We start from the raw sequence: 15871 nt of genomic DNA on the forward strand, positions 1-15871 counted from the left end.
TGGACTGGACGGCATGAGTACATCACTAGTTTTTCATTCATTCAAAAAAAGTTGGATTGTGCATGTCTCAAAAAAATGGCGATTGATAAATTTTTGTTCATTATTTGAAAGAATAGTCCTCGCATTTATAATAAAATCGTTTATTTAACTGCCAGTAAAGCTGTGAACAAAACCAGGGAATGGCTGATGCTCTGGTGGAGCGGAGACCTTCCGCTCGCTTCTTTTGCCACAGGTGTAACGTCGAATTTGAGGATGTTTTGCAGGTAAAAATCAATAGCAAAGTTATTTTTACCATTATAATGCGGTCTAAATACATACTGCTGCATTCGGAGCTCGTGGCACTACCGGCCAAGGTCGAAATAAGTTCATTTCCTATTGTTATTTCGTCGGTAAAGTTAAACTGCGTTCAGTGACTAATATCGGTGTCTCTTCAAGTCCATGTCACTGCATCAGGTGTAGTAGCCAGGCCGCTAGTTTCTTAGTACTTTTCGTTTCATTTTCAACAAATTGTACAAAATTACATCATGTGAGTGTCAATAATGTAGAAACTATTTATGGACATGGAACGAATTCTAAACGTTCTAGGTTGGTTATGGAAAACATTTACTAGCTATTATCTTACAATATTTATCTAATAAGACACGCAAATATTTTTTTCATAAAGAAAGTAATTCAACTTTTTCCCGGCCCATCCCAATCAGGCAGGATTAATATTTTTAAATTATCCTGTATTATAAACAAACAAATTATATAATTTCAGGATTACAGATGTCCATATTGCGCGAGTGGATTCATTGAACAGCTGGAGAGTGAGGCGGAGAGCTCGGCTCTCTCCGGAGATGACTTCAGTGATGCAGACATGAGCAATTTAGATGATTCAGATGATTTAGCCCAAGTATGACAGTTATTACTGATTATTTCCCTTGCAGGACTTTCACAGTCTTCAAGGTAATTATAATTTACATAAAATATGCTACATGTGGGTAAGATGATTTCACAAGACAGGCCCTTGAAAAGGCAAGAGTTCTATTTGGTTCCAGGCCTTTTTTTGGGGACAAAAATGGGGAAATATCAGTTAAAAAATGGTGAGGGGCAAGAGCTCATCTCATCCACTTATTTTTCATTCTAATTGGAAGATACAGCTGGTGTCAGTAATACTGAATCACTATCAGAAATGTGTAAACGTCACAAGATATTTTCGAACAGTTTAACTGATGCCGACTGTACATAATTTGTAGTATTAAACAGTTAAATAAAACCCAATAAGAAGCAGTAAAAAAGAAATGAAAAGGTCATACAAAATTGTTGCTGTATTCAAACATATTGTAGTTATTATTTAAGTTTTACTCTTTATTGTTGCACTTTAGTATGTATTTCATTGGTATTGTTTGTTGATTTTGTATCAAAACATAATTTGCTTGTTGATATCTTTAGAAATCAGTCGTAGTAATTCTTCTAGTGTGATTTAACAGTCACTTTCTTGGTGTGTTTTGATTGGCACCATGATTTTATTTACTACTATTAAAATTGAGTAAAAAACGTATTTTATTAATTTTTTGCAATCAAATAGAACAAACACCCATATCACTTGCCACAAAGATCTCTCCTGCATGAATATGTACCCTACAATAAAATAAAAAAAATCTAGTTTTCTAGAAACAACTGGTTCGCCTCACAGGCATTTATTTAAATTATAAACACTTCATAAATGTAAACAATCTACCAATGATGTGTATCCACATAACTGTTATCAGTAAGTGTGAGAAATACCTAACTCCGTGATGGCTTATCTTTTGCAGGCTTGACATTTTCTTTAGAGATAAAATATAATTTATTTACACATATTCTATAAACTATACATAGAAAGATACATTAGAAAGTAATAACAAATAAAAATGGAAGACTAATAAATTGATTAACTAAGAAAAAATTATCAAGTCAGTCAGTTTTCTTTATCAATACAAATACTGTCTTTTTAGTAAATTAAAAGTTTATTGGTAAAAATGTAACTAACAATTTGGTATAACTTTAAAAATTAAAAAAAAACTTACATATCCAAAGTTATATTATATATACTTAATATACAATAAAAAACTACAAAAAAAATATGCCCAGATATGATATTGTCAAACAGCTTGCAACACAGTTTGCCCCAGGAATGTAATCAAAATTGTAAAATTGCTACAGTGACTAATAAAGTAAAGAAGTGCCTTGCTATGTCCTTGACAAACTTCGCGGTGCTCTAGAGTGTGTACAGTAATCACATTTCAGGAACTTAACATAATAGGTTTTTTAAACCTGAAACATGATCAACCAAGTTTTGCTCAAAATCCTTTTATTCTTGCTGAAACTCAACCACACATTTAATCCCAGAATTCCAGAAATAAATAAATTCTATACCTATATGAGAATTGCTCAAAGAGTAATATGACTGACTGATTAACAGATACCGCACAGTCTAAACAACGGAAGCTAGATACTTGAAGACTAATACAATCATTGTATAGTTGTTGGTAGTAAGAGAATTCTGCATAACTTGTTTATTGCATTTGTGTAACCTTACACTGACCTGTGGTTATTTAATATACTGTACAAAATGTGTATCATTTTGGCCTGTTACCCTATTGCTGCACAAAATCTAAAAAGTCAAGAATCTGTTATTATTATGACATATTAAAATAACAGAAATGAGACTGAAAAATGAGACAACTATTGGGGCTTGACTTAAAAACTGTCTTTATTCTTTTTGTTTAAGTGTTAGTACTTCCGAACCTACAGGCCTGTAAGGAAAATGGTATCTATCTCGTCTTCAGATATACATACATATTATTATCGCTCTTTCTCTTGGATTGTAAATCAGTGGGTTACATCAACAGTAAGCTTTTAATGTGTACATATGTGTAAACCATTCTACAAGTTTTAGGCTTGTGAGTTTATCTGGTGACTATAAAACCATTTCTATCTAAAAATTCTATTTCCTCTTGACTTACAAAATTAATCTCAGCTTGAATGATAATATGATTGTTGATGTGATGATATAGACTTCCTTTTGATTTCCCCTCAGCATTTGTATCTTATCTCTTTACTTCTGTCTTCTCATTCATGCATGTTGCACAGGAACAGGCTAGCTGCAGTAATATAACCGAAATTTTTAGAAGCTCATCAAAAACGTAGATAAATTAAAAGTCATAGGGTGTCTTTATTGTAGCTTTCTTTTCCGGGTGGCACAATCAAATTGAAATTTAACCATACCAGTGCAGGCCAGCATTATAATGTAACACATCTCTCGTCACACCTACTTGTATAAAAACTAGTTCAATGAACATACCGCCATGTATGTCTCACGCTGAGCAAATGAATATAAATAGCGTCGACCTTGATATCGACTTTGTCATTTTGCATCATAACCCACGTCACTAATTAACTGATAACATTATGGCCACGTTTTTTGCATGTAATCTTCCCTGACTAAAAATTTGCCTTTTGTACCTAAAATAAAAATAAAATAGCGATTTTTTTACGCATACACATACGCAATTCATAAACGGCGCGGGGTTGTGTCACTGACTTCATTATTTTTTTTGATGAAAATTCGAAAGGATGTTATGGCTTGCGTTAGTTATTTGCTAGTTTACGAACGCCCTAAGTTGGTGTGGTCAAATTATTAGTCGCACTCTGTATCAGTTAATAAAAATACCTAAGGTGCTCGACGCGCCGTTAGCCTTGCATACACGCGTGTGAATACGGAGCCATGTTAGACCCTGGTTACATTAATCCAGTAAAATCGTCCCAATAGCGATATATTGCGGAGTCACAATCCTAATAATAAGTTACACGAAATCGATCGAACACCGCATTGTCGTGTTACTGAACGATTTGCCTGGAATAATTTAAAAAGGGCCTTGGGCCTATTTACTGTTTACGTTGATCTGGTGTCAGACGGTAAAAATAATGATAATGCATTTGTTTTCCAGAGCAACAGCCACCCCATGCTGAGTGACCTGGCTTTCCTCATGTCGGGCGGCAGGCCCCGGTAAGTCATACTATTTACACCCACATACTTCATACATTTGAGATGCGGACATAATGTCTCTCTAGCTGCCTTATTAGATTCACTCGCCCATTCGAATTCAGCGCCAACTAAAGGAACGTTTTCCTTTTTCACGTGAATCTCGAAATGATCCCGAAACACCATAATTATGGTTTCCTGACCGGCGAAATATCTAGATGGCGTTAGCATCGAGATGTCCGCTTGATGTTTCACACTTGCTTGTGATTGGCTCATTTATTTAACCAATCGCAATCGTGACGCAAATGCCTAAGTTGTTGAAACGGACTTCATAATAGGTACCAGTTAATAGTTATAGCCTTAAGTTGGTTTTCCACCGGCGAGACGAGACGAGACGAGGCGAGACGAGAATTGAAATTTGTATTTGTATGGCAGCGCCCGCGGCGGCTCGCGGCGGGCGCGCGAGAATGCATACAAATTTCAATTCTCGTCTCGCCTCGTCTCGTCTCGCCTCGCCTCGTCTCGTCTCGCCTCGCCGTTGGAAAATCACCATGACATGGCTCGACCGGAGGCGGCCTGTCAACTCTTTCGTTGGCCGGACAGTCTGTTGAAGTTATAGGCATCAGAAAAGCGTGAAGGGCGCGGCCGATGTGCCGTGCGCGTGCCGACATCTGGACGCAACCGTCCGGATGTTGCATTGTGCAGTTAGCATTTAAGTTACAAAATTTCACTAATATATTCGAGTATTTAAATGATGAAAGGCTTATGTTGCGTAAATATAACAAGTTTGGTTTATTTGTCTAAACATTTCTGTTGTATCATAATCGTCGACTGAGATGGCGGTTATCCATTGATGATTACAGTACCATCAATGAACGGTCCCTACAAACTTGATATGTGTCCATCCGACCGCGTTCACATTTCGGCTACTTTAGCATTATAATTATAAACAGTAGCGCAGATGCGTGGCGACTGGCGACTGGTGTCCTAATGTGAAATCTGTCCACTCTTAGGGCCAGTATAGACGGACTGCATTCCAACTGCAACGTAACCGCAACTCCCGACTGCCCATACATTTTTCGTTGCAGTTCTGACTGCAATTTAAATGTATGGGCAGTCGGCAGTTGGCAGTTAAGTTGCAGCTGGAATACAGTCCTTCTGTACTGGCCCTTAATGCTGACACGTGTTTTTAGGGTTCCGGAGGTTCCGGAGGAACGGAACCCTTTTAGTTTCGTCAAGTCCGTCTATCTGTCTGTCTGTCTGTCTGTCTGTCTGTCTGTCTGTCTGTCTGTCTGTCCGTCCGTATGTCACAGGTATTTTACTCGAAAACTACAAGATGTATATCAATGAGTAGTTAAATTACAAAAATAAATATTTAAAGCACGTGTGGCACAGTCCGACAGCTGTTTTGAAAAGATAGTAAGGTTTCTCAAAAACTTTTTTGATTAAGTGAAGATTTCCGGAAATAATCGCTCCCAAAGTAGCAAAAATTGTGCCCCCCCCCTCTATCTTGTAAACCGTTTGTCCAAAAAATATGCAAAAAATATGGAAAGGTAACGCTTAATAAATACTTTCAACGAAAAATGGATTTCTACATGATCGGATATACCGTTTTTGAGTTATTTCCGAAAAACTGCGCTTCTCAACAAAAGGGCGTAAGTGCCGTGAAGATACGCTCTTTTTCTGGTAATAGATTTTAAGACTGTAGTAAGTGTTTTAATTGTGTTATAACGCACATAATATTACGTGTTTTTTGTCGTAATGGCTACGGAACCCTATCTTGGGCGTGTCCAACACGCTCTTGGCCGGTTTTTTGTATATGTCGTCTATTTTGTGTGTGTTACCTAAGTACGCGGATTGATCCAACACTACACTTGGAAGCAAAAAAATCGAGCCATCCTTGCAATTTTTACATTGATTTTTATGTTTTTTAGGTTTTAAGTGTTATCATGGAAACGTAAAAATTTGCAAGGGTGGCTCGATTTCTTTGCTCCCAAGTGTAGTGTTGGATAATTCCGCGTACCTAACAAATTCACCCAATTTCCAATTTTCACTGTTGAAATAAAACAAACCCGTTAGATAGAACCGTGTAAAACTACACGTAGAGCAGATACGCGGTTTTTACATGTGGTAGATAAAGATAAGTGGATTAGCAGTATCGTGAGGATACGTTTGCACGTTGCAGGGGCACGGGGCGCGCGGAGACGCTGCTGGAGTCGCTGGTGTACTCGCTGGGCGGCGCCGCGGGGCTGGGCGGGGGCGCCGTGGCCGCCGGCGCGCCCTTCGTGCTGGTCGGCGCGCCCGGCGACTATGTGTTCGGAGGAGAAGGTGGGGACGTCGCTACTGCCCTATTATCTATACTGTACTGTACCATCAGCCAAATAAGTGGTCTTTCAATTTTAAACAAGTTCCTATCAAATGAATATGTCGCTAAAGTCGAACTTTCAAGTTGACAGACACGTCTATTGGCATTATTGTTTTATCAAATGGAAAAGATTATCAACTTTAGGATGGTAGATTTGGCTGATGGTACCTGAAAAGTTCGTTAAAAAATATTTTTTGATTTAAGTTTTGCTGTTGACCGTACATGCATGGTCATCCAATCTACAATGGAGGTATACCAAATTTCAAGTCAATCCGGCTATAAGAAGAATCAAAATTAACTTGCTGGATTTGAAGCAAACAAACAAATATACCGACCAACCAAGGTGAAAACACCTACCTGCCTTAAAAAAAATACAAACTAGAGACATAAATAAACAAGTGTGTAATAGTCTACAACTCAAGTAACATAAACTTCAACAGTCAGGACCCGTAACTGGGATTTCACTTCATCAGAATTAGGGTTTTCTAACAGGTGGCATATCGCTAGATGGCGTTAGTATCGTGAGTTCCGTTTGACGATTCAGTCTTGCTTGCGATTGGCTCAATTATGTAGCTATATAACGCTGCCAAACAGACCTCACGATAGAAACTCTCATTGCTACACTATGGACCATCTTTATGCACTCGGTGTTATTGATTTGATTACAATAATTCTGATTGGTTTTTTGGGTTTTTTGTCCTGTCCAGCAGTGGTGTAGGAGTTAAAGCACGCAGCACGGAATGCTGAGGACCTGGGTTCGATTCCCAGTGCTGGTCTCTTTTTCTGGTTTTTCTGTGCATCCATGTCTCAGTTTGTATTTTCGATACAATAATTCTGCTTTTGTATACAAAACAAACGCTTGAACTTCCAGGGTTAGACGCAGTGGTGACACAGCTACTAGGGCAATTAGAGAACGCGGGTCCGCCGCCGCTGCCTCGCGAACAGATCGCCGCCATCCCTAGCGAGGCGCTCACGCCAGAGCAGGCCGCCGCTAATACCTCCTGCTCTGTCTGCTGGGAGAACTTCCAAATAGGTAAGCTGCTGTAAATATATGATTGCCTGGTACTGCTACGGCACAGACTGCTGTGTCCGGACTGGCTGTTGCTTTGTTTGCTGAGAGAAGTTACAGATAGGTAAGCTGCTCTTGATCTATGATTGCCTGGTACTCCTGCGGCACAGATTGCTGTATCCTGAGTACTGGCTGCTGCTTTGTTTGCTGGGAGAAGTTGCTGATATAAATGTATGTGCTGCTATGGGGTGACACTTTACCGGCCCGCATGTTACCGACTTGGAAATACCGACCCTGTTTTTCGTGTACACGTCCATAGAAACTCATGTCAGTTACTATGGGCGTGTACACGAAAACAGGGTCGGTATTTCTATGTCGGTATTATCCGGGCCAATAAAGAGTGTCACCCCTGCTGTGCCTTAGACTGCTGTATCCTGCCAGTTGTTTTGTCTGCTGGTAGAACTGCCAGGTAGGTGAGTTGCTGTGCATTTATGTTAGCCTGGTTCTGCCGCGGCGCTGAGTGGCCCATTTCACGAAGCTATAAATTACAATTTAGAAGCGGTAGTCTCTTTTCAATGCATACTGTTAAACAAAGACTACCGCTTGTAAATTGTAACGTGTAGCTTCGTGAAATAGGGCACTGGAAATCGCTCCGTTTGCTAGGGGATTTTTTAAATAGATGAGCCGTTGCACGTTTATGTGAGCCTGGTACTGACTATTGCATTCGTTCTCTGTGTTAGGAAGGAGAACTTCAAGCAAAATGGGTTAGAAGTACGCACTCATGTCGGTTTGAAATGTTACAACACTACTAAGCGCTGTGATACCGCTAAAGCTCTACGCCTCGCCTCCGCTATGAAGGCTTCCATTACAACCGTAGTATTTACCATTGAAGTTATTCGTTCCAGGCGAAATGGTGTCGCGGCTGCAGTGCGACCACATATTCCACTCGACGTGCATCGAGCCGTGGCTGCAGCTGCACGCGACGTGCCCCATCTGCCGGCGCTCGCTGCTGGCCGAGGACGCGCCCTCCGAGAGCACCTCTGAGGACGGCGCCTCCCAGCCGCCGCGCCCGCCCTCCGCCACGCCCAGTTAGTACCACTACTACAGTACTACTGGCTCATGACACCCTAGTACCCCTAAGCTTATCTTGGGGGGTTCATACACACAATTTCCCCCATTTTTACTTCATAATCGCAAATTCGCGGTTTTCCGTAGTACATAGGGCTGACGCAATTATTATCGTTAATCGGTATTTCTAAAATAATTCTGAATCCTAAAGTAAAGCGGGCATAATAGCAATTATTAGTTAGTTGTGAACCAGTTTTGTCGAAGTATGGGACGTATTTTTATGCAACTCTGCCATCAGATGTATTAAAGCGGTCAACATGCGCAATAACTACAGATCTTTATTCTATTTAAAATGTTTAAAAAGTCGTCCTATGCATTTCATTAATACAGTATCGTATCTAGTTGAACAATGGATGTTGTAACGTCCTTAATATTGCCAATTGCCGTTACCGCCCGATGTATAAATCTGTTCACTCACGAAGTTGCGCCTTTCCACAGGAAATTTAATTCGAATTTTATAGGTAGAGCCAAGCCTATTTTTTACTTTAATTGCGCGTGTTTATTCAAGTAACTGACACTAAAGACTCGCGTACACAGAAATATGTGCATAAATATGTTTATAATTACATTCACTAAATGTTGAGGGGTGTGACTTATGATCAAATGTCCTAGATGACTCCTACTGGCGTAAAAACTATACGCTGCCATCGAAATTCTGTCTCTTATCCACGCAAAGTCAGAGTATAATACTTTAGGCTCAGTTTCACTAAGATATCTTTATGAATAGTTTCAGGATCAATATAAACTGATGGGGTGAACTCCTGTTTTTTTGGATTATTTGTAGGGAGGTACAGTGCATGTTGCATGTACAGCTAGCCATCTAGGGAGAGCACCGCACCATTCTTAACGAGAAAAAAAAATGACATTAAATACTGGGGCTCTGTAACATTGTCTCTTTCTAAACATTTATATCATAGGTTTTCGACCTTATTTTGCTCACTGTGCAGTTTTTTTTAATTTTCCCTCTTTTTCTACTTATATGTCCTGATTTTCTATGTGACTATTTCTCAAAAATACTACTCCATTTTTATTTGTCCACTTATTAAATATATATATATTTCCTGACGCTATTTCAACACTAAAAATAAGTAATATTTTGTTTAAATATATAAAAAATCTTGTAGTAACGGTAATAATCTTTGTTGTTTGATCCAATAGAAAGTTTCGATGTAGTTACAAAATTACGATTTTTTCCTCACGAGATTTCGTGAAGTTTTCCTGACGTCAAGAAATTTTGGATGTTTTATGCAGTTTATGTTTCTTTTCAATTTCATGACGGGATAACTTTTTGAGAAATCCTCATGTGCTCTCTACTGCCGCTGTCCCCCTGAAAGCTTCCAACGCCCACCAGGGGGCGTTATCGTCCACGTTTAGAACCTATGATCTGTATTGTTTAAAAATCATATACCCCAACACAACATTATTTCACGTGAATGCGCGGCTCAAACATACGCAAGAGTAATGTATAAATATTGTAAGAGAGACAGAATTAGATGCGCTGCGGGCAGTGTTTACGTCGTGGCTTGTCGTGTATATGGGCTGACGGGGCGGGTGCGAGTAGATGTATTATCGGTGTTGTACGGGTGTAGTGTTGGTGTAGGTGGGTCGTTGCCGCAAGTGCGGCTGAGGCGGCTGGCGCGGCGGCGCGCGGGCGCGGGGGCCGGCTGGACGCGCGGGGCGGAGGCGGAGGCGGAGGCGGAAGCGGAGGCGCGCTGGCCCACAGACTCCTCCGACACGTCCTCCCTCAACTCCGCTGACCGGCAGGAGTACAACATGGACATTGACTTCGACTAGCGCCAGCTACACCCCACTCTCATGTGAGACTCTGTCTGAACCGAGCCGCCGGATCTTACGCGTTTCGATCGCCGTCATCGTCTGTCCTGTCCGAGACGCCGTCGAAGGCTGACGCCGAGAAACGCGTGCAAAAATCTGTTCCTCTTTTTTTACATAAGAGATTGTTAATTTAGTGAGCGTCTCGTCCAGGGCTTCTATAAAACCGACTATGGAATTTTATGTGCTTGACAAGCGTAGGCTATTTGCGGCTGCCACATGGTAGTTCCGAACTAAGATTGCATCGGCTGTGCCGTAATTCCAAACCATCGTGTAAATTTGGCTAAAATTGACAAATTGTCTACACGGCACATCGGAATTTCAATTCAATGAGGGCTATCGTTTTTTGTCTCACTAGATGGCGCACTGTTGCGTGAGGTTTTTAAGTATGGCTTTCAAAGTCTGATAATACGGGCGTGAAAACAAAGTTTAGATTAAAATCATATTTAATACACCTTAAAACCGTACCATAAAAATATCGAGCATGCCACAGTGTTGCATAGTCCCCGTTTTGTTCGGAAAAAAGGGAGGACAAAGGTTTCCGAAAGACAAAATTGGCTCAAAACACAGACATTCATTGCCCCGGAACGCATATTTGCCATAATTAAATTCAGACATTACAAAATATTCACAAAAAATTTCTAATTAAAAATAAACCCTACGCTCACTCAAAAACTATGAGATTTGACATTTCGGAGACCTCACGCTACACTAGCGCCTCTAGTGGCGAATTCATTCGCGTTAGCCCTCATTAAAGTATCTTCTGCCGTTTTGCACGCATGTCTTGTAATTGACGTCTGTAGTCGGCTTATGTAAAGAAAACAGCAATCCAATCTGTTTGATAGATGAACGAGAGAAATAAGATTCTCAGTCGCGCTATCATGTCATCCACATACATAGATTTAAATAGTGCTGATAAGAAATGCGAACTTGCATATAAATCGGACTACGGGCTGTAGCCCCCGTCGACTTTTTGCAGCAATGCGATGGTTCTAGCCTCAGGAAAAATATAATGTGGTGGATTGGCGCGTAAAAAGTCACCGTGGTCTGTGACTTTAAAATGACTTCGAAGTAAGATTCGTCTGTCAAACAACACTGTTTACGATAATCTGAATCTTGCGCTAATATCAAGCTTAGGTAAGATTTTGTAGACCATGACGGTGTCGAAACGTGTAAGAACCTCTGCAGTCCAGCTGAGAGAACGTTGATCCGCGTGAAAAATACATTTTGCCTTTCAATGTAACCTATAGTTGCGTCCTTTTCGTATGGATGTAAATGCTAGATCGTGGGTGTAGAGTTTAGTACGACTGACGTGATAATGTCCGATTGTTGTCTTTTTCTGTGCTGACATAACTACTAGAAGCATTCTTTGCGTTCTTTCCTCTGGACGCATATCGGGCGGCAGTGCTAATGTAGTGTTTATTAGATGGATGGAGTGTGTTGTGAGTGTCACTTTTCGTGAAAACGGAAATTGTTATAAACTGTATTTTTAAAAAGTGTTTTGTTTTGTATCGCGCGTCAATCGTGTTTACGTCCACGCTGTTTTGAAAAATAAAAGTATGTATTTCAACATATTTATATCGCTATTATAAAAAACGCGATTGACTATGAAGTAATGTAAAAGAACAGGAAATCTTACGTAAATACTTATTGAGTCGATTTCGGTTGGTGTTAACCGAGTGATGAGGTTGGACCGATGATGTTGAAACCGGTCGTTCTGTTCGCAGTCATTTAATTCTTCGACCGCACCCAGCTAGATACTGAGTACAAATTTGCCCGCGCGACTGAACGGTTGCTTTCGACAAAATCGGATCTTCCATTTGGTACTTTAGACTAGTAAAGAGAAGTAGTAAATTAATATTATTTAAATGTTACGTTCCCAGAAGGGGTAATGACAGTTTACAATTGTCTTTACGCATTTGTAATACTTCAAATGCCGTAACCGCGCGGTTCTTGCTCCGGGAACGGGACAATCGATCAATGGATGATAAACTGAAAGTAACTAGGAATGTTTATGATTGAATGCAACCGTTGTTTGGTCACTGTCAAACATAATAAAGGGTAGTTCCTGTTATGCATTCTTAGACACTTGGAGATAAAGAAACTGCATCATCGATCATACTGTCTACATATGAAACGTTATGCAGTTTTTTTAATTCCCCAATTAATTTAATGGTAATTCATAGCAGGATGTGCAAACTACCGATATAAAAAGGTCATTTATAATTATTGTAACTCATAGTTATTATTTAAATACCTAGAAATGTAGCGAAATATAAAAAAGCAAACTTTCTAAAAGTTTCGCGTTTTAGTTTGTATCGCGGTTTGTAACAGAATACAAATCTATTGCAAAAATTATCTTTGTGTATAGTTTTTCAGCTATAAAAAATGTTTAATGCGTTATTTTTCGTGTAAATTTTGTAAATATGAATCGTAATTTTAAGCCTTTGTTGCGTATAATAATTAATTGCGGGAGCGCTTCTGCGGTGAGTCGTCCCGTTGAGGTTAATCTACTTAAGTTCAATATCTGCCTTTCTACCTGTAAACCCTGTGTGTCGTAGCACATTTCCCTATCCCCTCCCGGCCGCCGCAGCCCGCCGACGGGGCGGCTCGCCGCACAAGCTCGCCGCACTAAGGGAGTGACGCTGTCGGAATCGGACACTCGTGCTAGGCGCTTGCTAGGGTCTGATTTTGATATGGTTTTTATTGATCTGTAGATAAATTTCCAGAAAAACAATATGCATATTTAGACACGCCAGTCGGAAATGTGACGTTGGTGACGTTAGGTTTCGTAGCCCTGTCTTGTTCTACAGATAGGTTAAAAATATGATGACTCCCCAATAATATTTATATTTCAAAATGTCGCAAGCGGATGCTGCTGGTTATTTTTTTATCACTTCAATTGTAGTAGTTTAGTTTCAGTTTAAATAGACTCGTTGATATAACCGCAATGAGTTCTTTTATTGGCCTGTTCTGTGCAATGCGAACTTTAAACCTAATACCTAGTATTTTTGTTCTGTTTGTTTCCCCTTGTGAAACACAGTGTTACCTCTGTTCGGGTAATTACTTAGTATTATTTCCGGGCTGGGAACTAATACTTTAAACTATGTTCTGCGTAACTATAACCAGACTTGTTGTTCAGAGGTGCTCAGAGGCATCATAGAGGTGCACTAAGAAGGGATTTTTCCAAATTTTCACAGGATCGAGGCTAACCTTTTTTTATTTTCCTCCGCGGAAAAAGCCTCCAGCATAAGGGTTAACAATAAATTCCTCATTTATTCACATACTTAAGTATTTTTTTATTATATTTTCCAGTTACTATAAATTCAATTATATGACATGATATCAATCGGTGCGTACAAATACATATATTTTAATTTAGTAGGTAAATTTTCCAAAATATAATAGTTTTAGTGGTATCTCTCTTTCTATAATAGTATCTTTAAAAAGCGTTCATTGAAGTACTTCACGATGATACCACTTGGTGTAAGGCCTACTATGTGGTGCGTGCTCATCTCACGTAGGTACTTATTCCACTTTCTACGCGCTGTGCTTTTTCAAATCTTTAGTACATTAAAATGGCCAATTCTCTACGGGCAATAAAAAAAGGACATTTTATAATGAGCTCTTAAATGGAGATCGATCACATTCTAAGTGAGAAATAGTACCTACGTTTATTTACATTATGCACTATTTTAGGTACAATGTACAACAGATACGTTTAGACTATCTACTTATGTTATAATTGACTGCTATGGAAATATATCTATTTAGATGAATAAAATCGGCTCAGTTTTATAAAGATCAATTAGGTCAAATGTCAGATAAATAATAACGATGAACATGACACTTTGACTAATAAGCCTTTATAAAGTTCAGCCTGAACCCAAAATGTACTTGACATCCCGTTACGAAACTGAAAATGTTTACAATTACTTGAATGGGTTTGAAAATAAACACTCATAATAAACGACTACTGTGTTGCGACATTATTGTTTGTTTTCTCCTTTTAATGTTAGATGTATAAATTGATTCATGAGTTGCGTATTTTAAGCCTTTGCTTAGCTTACCACGAAACTGGTTGTTCGTGGCTTTTTTTAACACCCGCCAGGTGTTGGATTTTCTCAGCGCCTCTAACTATCAAACTTTAAGCGATCACTTGACATGTCCCTTAGCTATAAGGGCGTTTTCACAAAAACGTGTACCTTTTCTTTCAAAATGTATTGAATTTTTTCATACAACTTTTATGAGTCAGTTTTGTGACGCCTAATACCGAGTGTATGAAAAAATCGTCACAAAACGGACATTTTAATTTTTCTAAACCATCGGAATTGATTGTGCTTCCGATTCTGAGCAGGAAAAACCATATTTTTGCAAAAGCTGAGAAAAAAAGAAAGGGACCGTGTTTGCGAAAATGCCCATAAACGCATCAAGATTCATACCTACTTCATAGAAATATTATATAGTGTGTACGTATATAGTGTGAAAAAACAAGTCTGGCCCTGGAGGGAAGCTACCCTAGGGAAGTTATCCTTAAGTTGGCTCATTTTACTTAAAGGAGACATTCCTTTATTTTTAAAGATAAACAAACTGCATTCAAAGATTTTCTGAAACTCGCTTGCCTCGCCCGGCACTAGAACCAACTAAAATTTAAAAAAAAAAACACTTGCTCTTTTATTATACTAACCGATAGGATTATTAATCAGGATAAAATTTCTCTAACAAACATTTGGCCTTACTCTCGTCTGTCGTACAAGATATCCATGAAGAATACCTATTTAGTACACAAGTTCTGAACATTACCTAGTACTTACTGTTCACTTTCAACAAGTTAAAGACACGTAACAGTTCTCTTATCTCTCCAGCATTCAGACTAATAATATCATTTTTCAACAAAATGGTGCACCTGCCCACAACAGAAGAATTTCCAGGGCTTACCTCAATGTTTATAGGTACAAACGGGACGATTAGATGGCCTGCAAGAAGTCCAGCAAGTCTGCAGAATAGGTATTCTTCATGAATATCTTGTACGACAGACGAGAGTAAGAGCAAATGTTTGTTAGAGAAATTTTATCCTGAATAATAACCCTATCGATTAGTATAATAAATTAGCAAGTGTTTTTTTTTTAATTTTAGTTGGTTCGAGTCCCGGGCGAGGCAAGCGAGTTTTATCTTTGAATGTAGTTTTTTTTTAAATAAAGGAATGTCTCCTTTAAGTAAAAAAAGCCAACTTAAGGATTTAAGTTAGTTAACCCCCCAGGGCCCGACTTATTTTTCCACCCTGTATACATTTAAGGCATTGAATGCGTAAAAGATCACCGATCTTCCGGCGGCGTAGGTAATTATGGCAGATGAGGCTAAATAAAGGTAAATGAAAGGATGCGACCGGACGCAGAGTACCAGGGGAGCAGAGCGCGCGAGCAGGTAGGCACCCGTAATTAGGAGGCAGATGCCCGGGCACGTGCGTCGCTGTTAAAAAGTAACTGCTGACTCCGCGCGCGCGGCACTTCTCACTTCACTTTGACGTAAG

The 15871-nt window shown here is 39.4% G+C and overlaps 1 protein-coding gene across 1 annotated transcript; it reads left to right on the forward strand.

Moving 5' to 3' along the window:
* On the forward strand, nt 1–14328 carry LOC141439483 (E3 ubiquitin-protein ligase RNF115-like). The gene is made up of 7 exons (XM_074103760.1): nt 1–263; nt 761–895; nt 3975–4033; nt 6195–6337; nt 7246–7407; nt 8289–8471; nt 10112–14328. Exons 1-7 carry the CDS (start codon nt 180–182, stop codon nt 10303–10305), a joined length of 960 nt encoding a protein of 319 aa, XP_073959861.1. The 5' UTR covers nt 1–179; the 3' UTR covers nt 10306–14328.
* Nucleotides 14329–15871: the final 1543 nt, after the last annotated feature.

The sequence above is a fragment of the Choristoneura fumiferana genome, chromosome 21 (genome assembly GCF_025370935.1).
Source record: "Choristoneura fumiferana chromosome 21, NRCan_CFum_1, whole genome shotgun sequence".
NCBI lineage: Eukaryota > Metazoa > Arthropoda > Insecta > Lepidoptera > Tortricidae > Choristoneura > Choristoneura fumiferana.